This window comes from Lissotriton helveticus, chromosome 6, assembly GCF_964261635.1.
Source record: "Lissotriton helveticus chromosome 6, aLisHel1.1, whole genome shotgun sequence".
In the NCBI taxonomy this organism is placed as follows: domain Eukaryota; kingdom Metazoa; phylum Chordata; class Amphibia; order Caudata; family Salamandridae; genus Lissotriton; species Lissotriton helveticus.
This window is the reverse complement of record NC_136067.1, coordinates 214,755,290-214,772,813: the sequence shown is the minus strand read 5'-3', so window position 1 is coordinate 214,772,813 and position 17,524 is coordinate 214,755,290. Positions and strand designations below refer to the sequence as shown.

At 52.3% G+C, this 17,524-nt stretch overlaps 1 protein-coding gene across 3 annotated transcripts in view; it reads right to left on the bottom strand.

Annotated features, from left to right (window-relative positions):
* The window catches only part of LOC144761298 (uncharacterized), a 130,904-nt gene extending 116,073 nt beyond the window's left edge, over nucleotides 1-14,831 (bottom strand). For all 3 annotated transcript variants that reach the window (XM_078646745.1, XM_078646746.1, XM_078646747.1), the window contains exon 1: nucleotides 14,540-14,831. In XM_078646745.1, the coding sequence (XP_078502871.1) occupies nucleotides 14,540-14,689 (150 nt within the window). In that variant the 5' untranslated portion in view covers nucleotides 14,690-14,831. The remainder of the gene's footprint in view (nucleotides 1-14,539) is intronic.
* Between the last annotated feature and the right edge of the window lie 2,693 nt (nucleotides 14,832-17,524).

The window sequence follows — 17,524 nt, the reverse complement described above, 5'->3', positions numbered from 1 at the left end:
CTCAAAGAACTGGAAATCAAGGCCAAGACAACAGAAACCGGCACCGCCGGGGGTAAGGCCTCACCCCCGCCGGGGGACACGAAGGTGCATATACCCAAGGAGGTCGTCAAAGAATACTATAAGAACGACGACATCCAACAGTGGTTCAAGGCCTACGAGGTCGCCATGACCGCCCATCGAGTACCCCTCAAAGACTGGGGCGCCGGCTTATGGGGGAAGTTCATCAACGAGGGGAGAGACGCCCTGCTAGAGCTCCCCGACGCCGAGATGACCTCGTACGAACACATGAAGACCGCCCTCCTCACTCGCTACGGACTCACCCCCGAAATGTACCGGCAGCGATTTCGAGACTGTCAGAAAATCCCCGGTACCACTTGGGTGGAGTACGTGAACTTTTACAGCAGAGCCTTCGAAGGGTGGATCAGAGGCTGCCAGGTCACCACCTACCAGCAGTTGGTCGACCTCATCCTATGGGATCATCTTTCCAATAATTGCTTCGTCGAACTCCGGCAGCACCTCCTCGACAGCAAATTGACAGAGCCACGAAAACTCGCGGTCGAGGCGGATCGATGGGTGAGCAACCGAGTTCCCCGGAGTCCGATGGGAGACTACGGCCGGGGATCCCCGGGGAACCACCCACCCCGAGGCGGCGGAGGAGGCCAGAACAGGGGCCGAGACACCCCCGCGGGGTCATCCCCTACCTCCCCGTCGCCATCCCTGGGTTGGAGGGGAGGCCCCCCAGCCAGGCCCGGGCCCCGCCCGAATGTTACGTGCCACAGATGCCAGCGACAGGGCCATTATGCGAACGACCCTCTCTGCCCGATAAACCAGTGACCCGGCACCACCGGTCCCCCGAGCCGCCAGATCGCGGCCGCCGCCCTGAGTGCCGAGGGAGGCGAAGAAGAGGGCGACACCGAGCAGGCCGAGTGGGAGCCCGCAGCCATGATCTTAGCATGCCTGGGTGATCGAGACATGATCCCCCGAGACCCGATCCCAGGTAACACCCAGAAATACCGCCAATGGGTCACCATCAATGGACGCCGGGCCGAAGCCCTCCGGGATACTGGAGCCAGTGTAACGGCAGTCCGCTGCCACTTGGTAACCCCAGAACAGATTCTCCCCAACGTCTTGTGCCCAGTACGGTCGGCTGACAACTCTGAAAGTTTGTGCCAGATGGCCCGCATCCCCTTCGAGTGGGGAGGGGTGTCGGGCATGCTGAAAGTGACTGTCCGAGACGATGCCCCCGTGGACTGCCTCCTCGGGAATGACCTGGAAAGTTCCCTCTGGGCCGGCGTAGAGCGGAGAGAACATCTGGGGATGCTAGGCCTTCCCGAGTGGGTTTGTGCGACCACCCGCTCCATGTCCGCCCGGGCCTCCCCCCAACGGAGGAAGCCCCGATCGAGGAGCCGGAGTGGCCCGCACCTCCACCGCCCGCCGTCCCTGAGGATACCGACCCTGAACCCGGCCCCCCGGGGCCCAGTCATGAGGAAATCACCGAGCTCGGCCACCTGCCGGAACTAGCCCAGTGGCGCCAAGAAGGTGGCCCCACCCGCGAACAATTCCGACAAGAACAGAGCACCTGTCCCTCCCTCAAGGGAATTCGACGACAAGCCGCCGCTCAAGCCGCTGGAGACCCTACGGGGTCCCACTGGGTCTATTGGGACAACGACCTTCTCTACAGTGAACAGAAGATTGCCGAACTAGGGGCCAGCCGGGTGCTGGTCGTTCCCCTCCGATTTCGAGACTTCCTCTTGAACTTAGCACATGATGTGCCCCTCGCCGGGCACCTGGGCCAGGACAAAACTTACAGCCGCCTGGTGACTCATTTCTACTGGCCGAAAATGCGCAACGATGTGCACAATCACTGCAGATCCTGCCCGACCTGTCAAGCCAGCGGGAAGAGCGGGGGGAAAGTCAAAGCCCCGCTCCAGCCGTTTCCCGTGGTCACCGCCCCCTTCGAGCGAGTGGGGATAGACATCGTGGGGCCCCTGGACCCCCGCACCCCTCAAGGACACCGCTTCATCCTCGTGCTGGTGGACCATGCCACCCGATATCCGGAAGCCATCCCCCTCCGAACCATCACGGCCCCAGTAGTCGGCCGAGACCTAATGGGGATCTTCTCCAGAGTCGGCTTCCCCCGAGAAGTCGTGAGTGATCGGGGCACAAACTTTATTTCCAAGTATATGCGATCCCTGTGGCAACAGTGCGGGGTCACATATAAGTTCACCACCCCGTATCACCCCCAAGGAAATGGACTTGTGGAGCGGTTTAACCGAACGCTGAAGGGAATGATCAAGGGCCTCGAGGAGCCACTACGACGCAAATGGGATGTTCTGCTGCCTTGCCTCCTGTTTGCGTACCGCGAAGTACCCCAGAAGTCCCTGGGGTTCAGCCCCTTCGAACTATTGTATGGGCACCCGGTCCGGGGCCCCCTCAGCCTGGTCAAAGAAGGCTGGGAGGCGGCTGCCCGAGGTGCTCCACCAGATGTCTACCAGTACCTCCTGACCCTCCGCAACCAGACTCGGAAGTTCCGGGAACTGGCCGAAGCCAACCTTGAAGCCAGTCAGGAGGAGATGAAACGCTGGTATGACCAGAACGCCTCGTCCATCGAATTCAAACCGGGCCAGCCGGTCTGGGTCATGTCCCCGGTTGAACCTTGTGCCCTCCAGGACAAGTGGACGGGGCCCTTCAAAGTGGTGGAGCGCAAGAGCCCCGTCACTTACTTGGTGGACATGGAGTCCCCCAGGAACCCCCTCCGGGTTCTACACGCTAACCGGCTCAAGCCGCACTTTGCCCGCACTGAACTAAGCCTGCTGTTAGCGACCGATGAAGGAGCTGAAGACGACTCCGAACCACTGCCAGATCTCCTGAGCACCACTGAGAAGGACAGCTCCATCGAAGGGGTCATGCTCTCCTCCACCCTGACCCCGGAGCAGCACCATGACTGCCGGCAGCTGCTGGGGCAGTTTGCAGATCTATTTTCCCTCACCCCTGGAGTCACCCGGTGGTGTGTCCACGATGTAGACACCGGAGACAGCCCGCCTGTAAGACACCGAGCTTTCCGAGTGCCCGATCGAGTTCGGGCCTGCATCCAGTCCGAGGTGGCCAAGATGCTAGCGCTGGGGGTAGTCGAACCCTCCGACAGTCCGTGGGCCAGCCCAGTTGTACTGGTCCCTAAAGCCGCCGCCCCTGGCACGCCCCCGGAGCTCCGGTTCTGTGTTGACTACCGGGGGCTGAATGCCGTCACCAGGACCGACGCCCATCCCATCCCCCGGGCGGATGAACTGATCGATCGCCTGGGGCTGCGACGTATCTCAGCACCTTCGATCTCACGGCCGGGTATTGGCAGATCGGCCTCACCCCTGGAGCGCAAGAGCGATCAGCCTTTTCGACTCCGGATGGCCACTACCATTTCAAGGTGATGCCCTTCGGCATGAAAAACGCCCCGGCCACCTTCCAGAGACTCGTGAATAGAGTGCTGGCCGGGCTAGAAGAGTTCAGCGCCGCCTACCTAGACGACATTGCAGTGTACAGCCTCCGCTGGGATACACACCTGACCCACCTCCGGGAGGTCCTGACGGCCCTCCGACGGGCCGGACTAACAATAAAGGCCAGCAAATGCCAGATCGGCCAAGGGTCCGTGACGTATCTGGGACACCAGGTGGGAGGCGGCCGGGTGGCTCCCCTCCAACCAAAGATTGACGCCATCCGGGCCTGGGAGCCCCCAATCACCCAAACAGCCGTCCGAGCCTTCCTGGGGCTCACCGGATACTATCGGCGCTTCATCAAAGACTATGGAAGCATTGTGGGGCCCCTCACAGGTCTGACCTCCAAGAAGCTACCCCAGAAAGTGTGCTGGACCCCCAAGTGCCAAGCAGCCTTTGAGACTCTAAAGACTGCCATGTGCACCGCCCCTGTGCTCCAGGTCCCCGACTACAGCCGAGAGTTTGTGGTCCAAACCGACGCCTCGGAGCACGGCATTGGGGCGGTCCACTCCCAAGTGAACTCTGAGGGAATCGACCTCCCCGTTGCCTTCATCAGCCGGCGGCTGCTAGCCAGAGAACAGCGCTGGAGCACCATCGAGAGGGAAGCCTTCGCCGTCGTGTGGGCCCTCAAGAAACTCCGGCCCTACCTCTCCGGCACCCACTTCCGGGTCCAGACCGACCACCGGCCCCTGCGGTGATTGATGCAGATGCGGGGCAAGAACCCGAATCTGTTGCGATGGTCCATCTCCCTGCAAGGGATGGACTTCACTGTGGAGCATCGCCCCGGCAACGACCACGCCAATGCTGACGGCCTCTCCAGATTCTTCCGCCTCGGCGAGGAGAATCCCCAAGAAGATGGGTGACTCTCCCTTGCCTTCAGCTGGGGGGGACGCGTGTTGGACCCGGCCTCATGGCGTGGTCCTACCCCTCCCGCATGGTGGGCCCAGGACGACATCGGCCCTCCACCCAGCATCGGGCAGCCCTTTTGGCCGACACTGCAAGCCCCCACATTGCTGGTCCGGCCACCAACCTGGACCCCCCACTACCGACCTGGCTCCAACGTGGGCCCCTCACGACCTAAGCATGAGGCTGCGCCTGACTCCATCTTGGGCCCACCACGTCACGACCACGTGGCCTCGGCCCCGGCCCAGGCCTCAGCACAGCCCAGACATCGAGGCACCAAGAGCCACCCAGGTGGTCGAGTGGCCACTCGACAGATCCCGGGGAAAAGGGTGTTTCGATGGCCCTCCAACCGTCCCCAGACGCCTGGTTTCGATCGCCCTCCGGCCTCCCTGGGCGCTGGCTCCACCCCCCTGCTGGGTGTCTGGACACCATCATCCCGGCCCCTCTGACCCTCAGGCGCGAGGGTCCGGACATCAAAGGACTCCAGTCCTATATCTGGGCCAGCCCTGGATTAGGACGTCAGTTGTATCCTGGACTGGAAAGCCCTGCTGACGCTGTCACGGCCGACCCCAGAAGAACTCATTTTCCTGGAACCTTACGAGAGCTGGAGAGCCTGCTGGCGCTGCCGCGGCCCACCTTTGCCGAACCATCTTGAGAGCCTGCTGGCGCGGCCGCGGCCCACCTTTGCCGAACCATCTTGAGAGCCTGCTGGTGCTGCCGCGGCCCACCTTTGCCGAACCATCTTGAGAGCCTGCTGGCGCTGCCGCGGCCCACCTTTGCCGAACCATCTTGAGAGCCTGCTGGCGCTGCCGCGGCTCAACCTCTCGGAACCCCCGGCTCGAGGATTGAGAGCTGTGCGCAGGGTATCCCGTCCTACACCCCAACCGAGACTGTCCCGCTACCCTGATCCCCTCTTGCGAGACTTTACAGACCCCTCGGTCTACTTGTACATATCGCCAGCAGCGGTGCGTCCATTGGGGCGTAGGGGCGTAGCCCCTCTAACCCTGGACGCACCGTGGCAAGAGCATAATTGCTGCCTGCAATTGTAATTCACAAATAATGAAGCGCCGCAGCACAGCGCTTCAATTCCGGGACACTCCCGATGGAATGCGGAGCGTGCAGGGGGTGGGGCTGGCTGTCTGCAGCATGCCCGCAGCAGTACAGTACTGTCTGCGCATGAGGATTTATGGGCTGTATCTAGCCCAAGCATGCGCGTTAGTGGCTGACAGCGTGAAGTTAACATTAGAGAGGGACCAAAGGGGCCGGGGGTGCTGCTTAAGCCAGGGCAGGGGTTTCAAAGGTGCCAGGGCGAGCAGGCAGTGTGCCCCCCTAGCCAATCCTGGCGCTTCATGAAGTGCCAGGATTGGCTGGTCCACCCGCAAAAGGGCAGGCAATCCATTATTGGATGCCGCTCGTGGGTGATGGCACACTGGCTGAGCACTGCATATCATGGCCAATCACTGTGTGGCTTCAGCAGGTGAAGCCATGCAGTGATTGGCCATTCAAGATGCGCGCCGTGACATTTTTCAGTAGTTCGTTTTCTACTGCACTTGTACTTAAAGTTTCTAGTGTGTAGGGCAGCCCTGGTGTAGGGGCTCTAGTCGTCACCATGTGCGCGCAGGCGGCAGTAGACGTCCGACACAGCACTTCACTCGAGTCGTTTGTCTACGCTGTCACCACCTGGGGTAAGAGGCATTTTCTGGAAAACAAAAGCGTCGCTAAATTTGTAAGGCCTGATAAGCCATTCGAAATATGTGTGGAGGCAGGGGAGAAAAACATCGGAAAAGGGAGGGGGCGTTTTAGTTTTATAAACACTGGTGTCATATAATATATTTTCGAACATGATTGTATGCATATGACAAAACTCCGACGAAGGGGTGGCCTCCAGAGCCAAAGTAACCTCTGGGTTCTGAGAGTTCTCTTTTTTTATTTATAAAATTGCCTTTATTGCTTGACAGCATAGTACACCATTTTAAGTTAAGCTGGAATTACACATTTAAAAATGGTTGGAACTTTAGCTCTGCACTCTGCTGTCATCATTATGTAATGTTGCCTGTTGCTAAAGGCCCGAGGGGGCTATCAGCATTAGACAGGAGAAATACATTATCTTTGCAGCAACTACAAGACACAACTCAATAGAGAGATGTTTGTTTCTTGACCACGATGTTTGTTTCTTGACCACGAGCAGCTTATTATTATAAATTGAGCGAGGATCCTTCTGACTGGGAGGAAGGGGGTCTGCGCTGGCTGAATGGTTGTGCATTCGGGATTGGGGACATTTTAGACTCGTCGCTTTACAAGACAGAAAGAGCGGAGACAGCGCTACAGTGAGCACTTCTTTGTCGACTGCCTGCTGTCTGGCATGCAGAATATAATCAACAGCGCAGAGAGAGCTTCTGGACAGACCGGGTCCAGACACAAGAGATGCAGTAACACACCTAACTCCGGGCTACCCTGCTGAAACGTTTGATCTTGGGCAGCACATTGTTTATGTTGGTGGTGGTAGTTGTAAAAATGACGTAAAAATGTCTTGTACATAAAATGTATCATATTTTGCCCTCCTGTCAAAGCCTTCCTATGCCAGCCTCAAAGACGTGATTTTCATCATGGCTGCCTTCTTTCACTGTGGTTTGGTCGCTGGCATCCTAGTGCCTGGTGTGACTGAACTACTTTGCATAGTCATGGCACTCTCTGTTTCTGTTTGCGTGCTTCAAAAAACATGTAATACCCTGACAAATGAAATCCTAGTGACACAGTGTGAGCCAGCACCAAGTCGAAAACTACTAAAATGTAAAAGGTGTTTTTTAGTAGGGCTGGCACTCGAGGAGCTGTACCACCCCTCCAGGGATGCTAAGAACAGATGACCAGTGAATATGCAAAATATCCAATTTAGATTCTTGCTATTCGCAAGATATCACCTGGTCCATTTGTGGCTTTGAGGATAGGAGCATCTCCCCCATGTCTCGTGAAATCTGCATACCCTACAGTCAGGTATTATGTATGGCCATTCCACCAGGTGACGTAGATGCATCTTATTTTACCCACACTGTCAAATATACTCCAGCGTGATTTACGAGCTAATTGTTTTTGGGATCCTACTTAGCTAATATGAATATTTGCACATTGAATGCATGGGAGAATTGCGCTCATAATTAAGAACTTCCTGATTTGCTTGAAAGCAGAGACATTTATAAAATACATAAAGCATGAACGTAGATAGCATTTACACCCCTGAAGTACAATTACACACAACTCGTTTTGCTGAAGCCTTATTGGAAATAATATCCTATTTGGCGGCTTTGTCAAGCATCCCCCGTTTGAAGGATCTTTGAAAAATGCCCACTGTTCCCAGATTGCAGTGCATATAATTTCATGCTGTCATTAATAACCAAATATGTCGCTGATTCGCCTTGGTTTTTCTGCTGAAAATGCTAAAAGCTTGTTTGCAGTATCCCTTTTTTCAAGCTGCTTACAATGCCTTGCTTGTTGAGAATGTTACATCAAAAAGTCTAACATATTTTGTAATTCAAAGTTGACAATGTGGCAGTGGTTCAATGACATTTGTTGCTGCAGCATGGACGGCAGGGTGGAAGGAAGGGCAAGGCATGTAGGGTTCCATGGGGTTGAGATGAATAAGCAAGCTGCCGCTTATGTGTTGTGCTCATTCACCTATTTATCCAAGACTCTTTATAAGACACATTCATGTAAAGTGACGTTTATTTAGGCATTAAGTCCTGTGGACTGGATGTGCTCTTCCTAACGGGAACTTGGACACGAGCGCACAGTGGGGTAGAACTGGTTATGGTCTGCCCTCCGGGCTATAAAATTAGGCATACCCCGCGCTTAAAGAACAGAGGTGGCGGAATAGGTTTCATCTTCAGGGAAACCCTAGCCCTTTCACAGCTAGAGATTAAGGAGGTACCAGGCTTTGAGTTCATGGGCTTCTCCTTTAAAGGGCATGAGAGAACGCTATATTCAGGGGTTCTCTGCTATAGACCGCCTGGTAATGCACCATCATCTCTGCCGGAATTCATCGAGCTCATTTACGATCTATCTAACTCTCCTACCAGACTGTTAGTCCTGGGAGACTTTAACCTGTGGCAGAACGGTCCTCTGGATACCGCCTATAATGATCTTTGCCAAGCCTGTGGCAATATTCAGCTGCAACAGCTGGTCCTTTCTGCCACCCATGTGAAGGGTCACATCCTGGACATGGTTTTTGCTGATGCTCAGAAGGTGGTGGTGAAGGACATTCTGCCCCAATGTTGGACGGATCACGCACTCGTATCTTTCCACCTCCATATACCGGCCTTCTCGTCGAATGACACAGGACTGAGACATGCTAAAAGACTCTTAAAATCTCCGGCTCTGCCCACTCTACTTCCTGAGGGATTTATTCTGGAGGGTAGCGTTGACGAAAGCTACGCTAACCTGTGTCGGCAGATATCCACTTCCTTGGATAAAGTGGCACCAGTGCATAGATCAAGGGACAAACAAAACCGAGCTATGCCTTGGTATACCAGCGATCTTCTACAATTGAAGTTGAGATGTTAGCGGGCAGAGAGGGCCTGGAGGAAGCACTATTTAGACGCAGCAAAAGTCAACTTCAGGCTGGCATTACTAGAATATAAAGCACAGATCAAGTGTGCAAAAGCGGTTTATCTAGAAGATACGCTGAATCAGGCGACCAACAAATCGCAGACCTTATTCAGGATTGTGAAGGATCTTTCCCACCCGACTGGTGCTATGAACAACATCCCAGTCTCTCAGGCCTTATGCAACTCTTTGGCCGCTGCCTTTGAGGATATGATCGCCACTATCCTGGGCGGACTCGCTGGGCTGACTGACTCCACTTCAGATGACTCTCTATGTGGCTCCCAGATGGGTGAGTCGGCTGAAGCCTCTAGTCGACCTCAGCGGAGCAGTCTCCCTTTCACTTTGGGCACTCCAGAAGCATCTTCCAATCGACCCCAGATGAGTTGTCCCTCTCTGTCTGGTAGCTCCGGATGATTCTTCCAGTCGACCCCAGCTGAGGTGTCCCTCTCTCAGTCTGGGAGCTCCGGTTGAATCCTCCAGTCGACCCCAGCTGAGGTGTCCCTCTCTCAGTCTGGGAGCTCCGGAGGAATCTTCCAGTCGACCCCAGCCGAGGTGCTCCTCTCTTAGTCTGGGAGCTCCGGTTGAATCCTCCAGTCGACCCCAGCTGAGGTGTCCCTCTCTCAGTCCGGTAGCTCCGGAGGAATCTTCCAGTCGACCCCAGCTGAGTTGTTTCTCTCTTCCCTCCTTTGATGAGTTTTGCAAACTAGCACAAACTGTGTCATCAGGCTCCCCGCTGGATCCACTCCCGCACAAATTCTGGAAATTATTCCAGAAAGAACTCTATCATCCATAATACTCCATCTGTCATCAGTCGTTTGTCACCGCAACTGTCCCGGAGAGCTGGAAGTTGGCTGTCGTTTCACCCCTCCTGAAGAAACCCACACTCGACCCCTCCTGCTTGTCAAATTACAGACCCATTTCCTTGCTCCCTTTTCCTGTTAAAATCATGGAGAAGATGGTTACCCGATCTCTATCTAGATTCCTAGAGGATAACACCTGGTTGGACGTGGCCCAGTTTGGCTTCCGCCCAGCTCATGGGACGGAGTCTGCGCTGGTGGCCGTATTGAATAATCTTCGGTCGCGGGTCGACACGGGTCAGGCAGCCTTTCTAGTGCTGCTCGACATGTCGGCTGCGTTCGACACGGTCAGCCACTCCACCCTTATTGAGCGGCTGGAGGAGATCGGAGTCACGGGGTTGGCAAGGGACTGGCTGGTCTCGTACCTTAACAACAGGCAGCAGGTGGTGGCATTACCACCTTTTAGGTCGGATGTACGGAAAGTGGGGCAGGGGGTGCCCCAGGGCTCGGCCATCAGTCCTATTTTATTCAATCTGTACCTCCGCCCCCTGATCCAATTGATAAGTTCCTTTGGTATTTCGGTGTTTAATTACGCAGACGATACCCAATTGGTCTTTTCTTTGGAGGGGAAGGACGCTGTCTCCTTAGAGACCTTCCACCGCTGTATGTCAGCTACAGCGGACTGGCTACGTTCCAACTCCCTCCAGTTCAATGGGTCAAAAACTGAGGTGTTGTACTGTTCTAATGATCGGACTCCACGTCCTCTGCCAGACTATTCTGGCATCCCTCCTTTCCTGGGGCAGTGACTGCAGCAGAATCTGCTCGTAATCTAGGGGTTATGTTTGGCCCCAACCTACAACTGGACATCTTTGTTAATAAAACTGTAGCCACTTGCATGACTCTGCTGCGGATGTTACGTAAAGTTCTTCCATTGCTTCCAGCGCGGGCTAGGCCTGAGGTAGTGCAGGGCATTATTCTAAGCAGGTTGGACTATTGCAACGCACTGCTTCTGGAGGCACCTGGTACGCTGGTGGGCAAGCTGCAGCGGGTACAAAATATGGCAGCCAAGTTGGCACTGTCTCGTCCGCGCACCGCCTCTTCCTCCAGGGCACTCCTGGATTTGCACTGGTTGCCAGTCCATCAACGAATACTTTTTAAAGCATCTTGCCTGGTTTTTAGAGCATTGCATGGACAGGGCCCAGTTTTGCTGCAGAATCTATTTTCATGGTACTCCACCTCTCGGAGACTACGCTCTTCCTCGGCGTATCTGGTGACGGTTCCCAGAGTCCAGAGGGTAAGGATGGGTGGTCGGTCTTTCAGTTTTGCGGCCGCAAGACTTTGGAATTCTCTCCCGATATCATTGAGGAGTCAGGGTGACTTTCTACCTTTTAAGAGAGGTCTGAAGACCCACCTGTTTCCGAGAGTAGTGTGATTTCGCATTGGTGGTTTCGGCTTGCTGAATCAAAGCGCCAGGATACCCTCTGGGTGACAGTACAGCGCTATATAAATATGCCAATACATACATGCCAATACATACATTAATGGTAATGTAACAAAACTGGTGCTCATGTAAAGCGCTCTGATACCCGATGTCTCGGGTCTAGTTCGCTATATAAAACAAAAAATAGAAAAATCAGTTGTTGACCTATATATGGAGGTGCGTTGGCAGTCTGGCAGAGCTAGCCTATGTTTGTGGTCCCAGTAGTGAACAGGGCAGCAGGCGGCAGCGCAGAAGGTTAATGTGCCTGCTGCAAAGAACATGTACCTGATGCAGATCACAACATGCATATGATGTAAATAGGTCAGTGAGTCACTGCTTTTGTCAGAGAGATCCTTTTGTTACTTGCAGTTTGTAAGTTTTCAAATTTGCTTGAAAATGCACAATTTTTCTTCTCTTTTTTCAAAAACCCCTTATGGGTTTCGGGCTCGCTCGCTATGGTGCAGTATGCAAATCAGTTTACGCCTCACCACATTTGGCCCCTGAACAGTCACCTGTCTCCGAAAAAGTACCACCTTAAATACCACGGCTGGGCAAAGGGCTGATAATTGACTTGAAAAAATACATGATTCTTGCACAAAAAACACATTATTTCCTTTCAGTAAATATGCTGTGGTGTTGAAATGTACTGTCAATGGTCGGTGTTGTAATTAATCTTGTGTGGATATCTAGAGAAATGTCTTGGGATTCTGGATGCACCTCAAAAGGCCCAGGGACACCATGGCTGTATCAAGGATTGCCTAACAGTCACAATGCGACTAAGTGAGGGATAAGGTCTGGGGTGGATTTTGCAGTAAAGTGAGACGGTTTCTAAGTGATGTTTGTGTGTGTTTTAGTTTTGGCTAGTATTTTTCTTTACCTGTTAGCATTTTCTGTGTTTTTCCCTGCCACCCACCCAGGCCCAGTTTATAAATAGATGTCCAAGGTCTCCAATGCCGTAACAGAAGCACTACATACCTTTTGGTAAATTGTCAACTAGGGTTCTCACTAAATTTTGCATTTCAGATCACCTGTTCCACTTTGAGAAAAGTTAGGAGAACAAAAACAGGAACATTCTCCTTGCATTTGATTTTAGAAGGTGTAGACAAATACAGAGGACTACCTTGGGCTTGGGCAAAAGTACTGGCAGAAAGTGGATATTTTTCCAGATTTAAGATCCCGGGCTAAGCTTCTAAATGCTGTCAAAATCACACAGAGGTCTAGTAGCCTGAAAATGAGGGTAGGGGTAAGTGCATGTTTTTGGTATTGATACATTGGACAGGGCAACATTTCTCATTTCATGTGACTAACAAACACAAATATGTTAATACTTTATTATTTCCATTATTTACTGTAAACGTGGTAAAGGTAAGGCGTGGTTCCCAATGCTTTGTGAAGGCTGTTTCCCAACTGCTGTGCAACTTCTTCTACTCTTAGAGCTGAGATTTCCATGAAAGTCTTATAGTCTGAATTCAGCACCTGAGCATAATAGGACGGAATGTATGAAGCTCTGGGGTTATACTGAATAAGCAGCTACCTATGTCATGCCATCTATTAATGTAATAACTGCACTTTCACAATTGCTTTATTAACCTTTCTGCTTTCTCAAATTGGCTTGAAAATGCATGATTTTTCTTCCTTTTTTTCAAAATTTTCTAGGGGGGGTTATCCCCCCAAACCCCCCTTTTGGGGTTCGGCCTCGCTCGCTACGCTCGCTCGCTACGGTGCAATATGCAAATCACTTGCCGCCCCACCACTTTCAAATGTCACCCACCGCCCCTGCATATCGCTGAGAACCCGCAGCCTTTGATTCCTGATAAAGCTTACGAACTCGACTTCTGGTGTGGTGTCCATTTGTTGTGTGTGGTTACTCTGCTGTGCGATCCTAGGAGAGGGCCCTCACCCAGGAGGCCTCTCAGTAACGCTCGGCTACTTCTTGACAGAGAGGTGGACCTAGGGGTGGTCAGTCAGACATCTTCTGCCTCCCCCGGGGTCGCCTTTCTAACAGTGAGTAACTGAGTAAGTAAAAGGCAGTATACATGAGTGACAGGGTATATGAGTGGATGTATGTGGGAGTGAATGGGAGAGTGGCTATATAGATGACTGCATGCTTCTGTCAGTGAATGTATAGTTCAGTGAGCATGTGTTACTATTGGTATGCGTAAGTGGTAGGGTGTGTAACTGTTTGGGTGGGTACGTGGCTGTATGATTGACGGTATGGGTGAGAGTCGAGGTTTGTGAGTAGTTCCATGGGTGACTCACTCAGTGTGTGAGCGCCTGTATGGCTTTATTAGTGGATATGCCAATGGCTGTATTAGTGAGTGAGTGGGTCTATGAGTGGCAGTATGGGTGAGTGAGTGGATGTGTGTATAGATCAATGAATCGGTGAGTGGGTGTGTAAGTACTGGTATGGCTCTGTGAATGGTTGTGTGGCAGTGGATGTATAAAAGATTCTATAGTGGTGTGAGTGGGTGCGTCAAAGAGATGCTGTGGATGATGATATCATCATTGATGTAATTTGACGTCATCAGTGATATCACTGACCATGTCATGAGTGATGTAATATGTGAGGTCATAAGCCGTGCATTGTGGGGACGCGAGTTATAAGGCTGAATAGCACATGTTTTGTACAAGTGAAATAGCCTAACTATAACATTCCTGTAACCTGCGTTTTTTGGATGAAAAAAAATATATATACATATTGCACCTATGTCAAGAAACATGTTTTTATTTTCCGAGTATGAAATGCTGCATTGGCACCAGCCCACATTCTTAGAGCACGATAAGCAGCAGCACCGCTAACTTGGTGAGTAAAACAAATTTAGAGCACAGACAGATGCAGATGGCACTTAAACTCCGCCTATCAATGTATAATAAAGAGCTTAAAGCTATTACTTGGTGACATACTACCCTGTTAACTCCAATTTATATGGAGCGTACCACCACTAACCTCCCCCAGTCGATCACGTAGTGGAAACTTCCTTGAGCACAATTCATCACTCATATCAATGTCTGGTTTAACCCTCCTGCGAAGTTGAGCAAGATATGCGACTTGTAGCAATCGGTGTTTAGTGTAACCACCATATACATGCTGCCATCATTCCACCATCTGAGTCCTCGCAGTCAACGCCCACTAACTACCTCATGGGCCCAACTCAAGGCAAGCCTCAGTCGAGCTTTAAGTTGCCATCAATGAGCATGATGGGCGTTGGACGCGGAGCCGCTGCAGTCCGTTTATTTGGTGCAGAATGGATTTTAAGAGGTTTCGCTAAGGTTCTCACCGTGACACGCCTCCTGCTCTGCGATCCCGTGTTGGGACATGATGCGATCATCTGAAACGCTGCCCCTCTTGTCACCGGAAAGCACCGACGCGCACTAGTTTTCAAAGAGCCGAAGAGCGGCGCAATGATCATCCGCGGAGACCCGAGCATCGAGGAGTTCCCGCGAGACAGCACGTCCGGGCGTCCGGGTGCGTCTCTCCGCCCCCGGTGGGCAGCGCATGATGACTCATCCAGGGCCTCTGCCCAGGCCAGGGGAGCCAAGGGCCTAGAGTTAAGAGGCCAGTGTAGGATGTTTTTTTCTAGGGACCCGGGCAGAAATGGAAGGTGTGAATCCCCCCTCTAATATTTATAACAGAACGTGACGTCACATGTCAATTTGGCATAAATTGAATATTAATCTTCTGGCTTGTTGAAGGAAATTTCAAGCGCATACATCAGTAAAAATATAAAAACGTCAATATTAACCCCAGAGCATAAATAGATATATTGTAAAACACACTATCAAGGAGTCACTGCGCAGAAAAGCTTGGCCCAGGTGTCTTCAAAATTAACACCCCTTCTCAAAATATAACTAATAATTTAATTGGAGCAGGGGAGGGAAGCGGCTGTCCTGATGAATTTACGAAGTATATTTCAAGATTTTTTGCGCACAAAAAGAGACGTCTTGCCTTGTTTTTAAGTTCAGCCTACGAGACCGCACAAACTTCCAGTTGCAAAAGACCTATTCTGGGATTACCAGGAGCTTATAATATAGGAACAGGGCTGCTAAGTACACTTTTTGAGGTGTGTCCCCTCATTCCTGCACTAAAGTTTTTGTCACACATATTTAGCATTGCTCAAAGCGCTTTGTTTTCAGAAAAGCTAGTACCTGTAGTACTGTGGGGCCCTAGGCCCACATGGTGGAAGAACTGCGACACAGACACCAGAGGTAGAGTGGGTTAGTGAGCCTCGAGCACGTGCGCTCGGCTCCTTTTATTAACTGTGTCACGTGATGTCGTGACATCAGTGGTGGGTGGGTGTTCAGTGTAGGCATACATGGTTAACCCTTAACAGTGTCAGCTAGGACACTACATTCCTCCCAAACTTTAATAAAAATTAAGGAAAGGCAAAAAGTCCGAGCCTGTGGGAGGAAGTACATAAATATACAGTAATTACAAATTTACAGTGAGTCTCTTCAGCTGCTTGCTTGATGACGGTGATGGAAATTGCTGCTGAGACTTTATTTCTTCTTGGCTCAACGTCCTGGCTCTCGGTGGGCGTGTTCTTCTTTGCTTGCGTCGTGGACGTGTGGTGGTCAGTCCACGGAGATCTTGCTTTTGAGGATGACGTCAAACAGGATGACCAGAAGTTAGACTTGGATGGGGTTGTCTTCAGCTGGTCCGTCGGTTTCTTCACTGTAGGCAGCTTGGCTTCACTTTTCAAAGGGTGGAGTGTTCGAAGGACATTCTTCTCACTAGGACGCCCCTCTCGCGGGTGTTCTCCTGCCACGAGATATCACCGGAGGCCCTTTTGCCAGGTTTCCACTGGGCCGGGTATTATTCCACAGCGTTGCTCCAACTCCACAGTCTGCGTGTGAATGGAGGAGTCGATGGGGTACTACCTCACAAAGTCCGTAGCTCCACCTGAAGGGTAGTTGTTGACTCTTGCCTTTGCGCACAAGTTCCTCATCTTCCTGGGACGTGCAGGCTAGACGGCGATGGACTCATCTCTCGTGTTGGGACCCTCTGCCACCGGTGTCCCTGAGGCCTTTGCCCCTTGGATCTCCACGGGCTGGTGTGGATTGGTCAGTTCTCCTTGTTCAGGACATCTGAGCTCCCTCAGCTTCCAGACTTCCGCTCAATCCCAAAGGTGGGTGTTGCCAATGGTCCGGCCTGTGCTCTCCTACTGTCCACGGGTCGTCGGGGTCTTGTGAATAGGTGCCTGTTCTGTTCTTGGTGCTATCAGTGTTCTCCAGGACGTGCGGGTCACTGTACACGATGTTGTAGTGTGTCACCTCTTCTTCTTCTTGTAGGTGTGTGGACTTGTTACACCTCTCTTCACCTTTTCCAGAAGTTTGTTGATGATGGCGTCGTGCCACATGACTTCTTACTTCAGTTCTCTTCTTCATGGCATCGTGCCACTCTTCTCCTTTTCACGACCCAGTGCGGTCACCTTTCTTCCTTTGTCTTGCTGACTAGGCTTCTTCAAGCAGCGTGCACTCCGCCTGCTTCCTTCTGGTCTTGTCCTGTCTTTAGGACACTTGTCTTCTCTCCCCTCTTCGGTATATGGACCGGTCATTACGATCTTCTCTCTTGTCTCCGATTACTTCTAGTTACTCTTGGTGTTGCGTCCGTCTCTCCGGGTCTTCTGATCTCTCGGTTTACGGACGTCTTCTGGCAGGACATATTCATCCTGACTTGGCAGAATTTCTTCTTTCATTTCTAGCGATCATTTTGGGTGATCGGCTTTTGTTTGGGCGCCCCTCTGGCTTGTCGGATCATCCTTTTTCCTGGGCGATCTTCTTTGCTACCAGATGGGGTGGACAGCTTGCTCTTCGTGAGTCTTCTTGCTATCCGCGACCGTTGGGGTCGCTATTGGTTCTGCTGCAGTGCTTTTGCGTCGGCGCAGTTTCTCCTGCGCTCTTCGTGTGCTCTGCTTTTCCGGAGGGTTGGCTTCACCTCTCCTTGGACCTTCTCCGGTGGATGCACTTCTCGTGCTCGCTTCCGGTGAGGCTCTTTAGCTTCTTGGGGCGTTCACCTTGCTTGGTTGTTGCGCCTCCTTTTGGCTGCGGGGTAACTTTGCGTTACTCTTCCGGTGCACGTCAGTGTGCAGTGTGCGTGGCAAGTTCTTGCTTCACTTGGTACCGTCGTGATACATCTTCAGTGTAGCTTTGTTCCTTGCGGTTCATTGGATTCTTTGGCGTTGTCGCTCTTCCACTTGCGTGTCGCACTTTTCTTCTTCACACTTGGGTACTTGCCTCGCACGTCTTCTGGTGCTTTGGGTGTG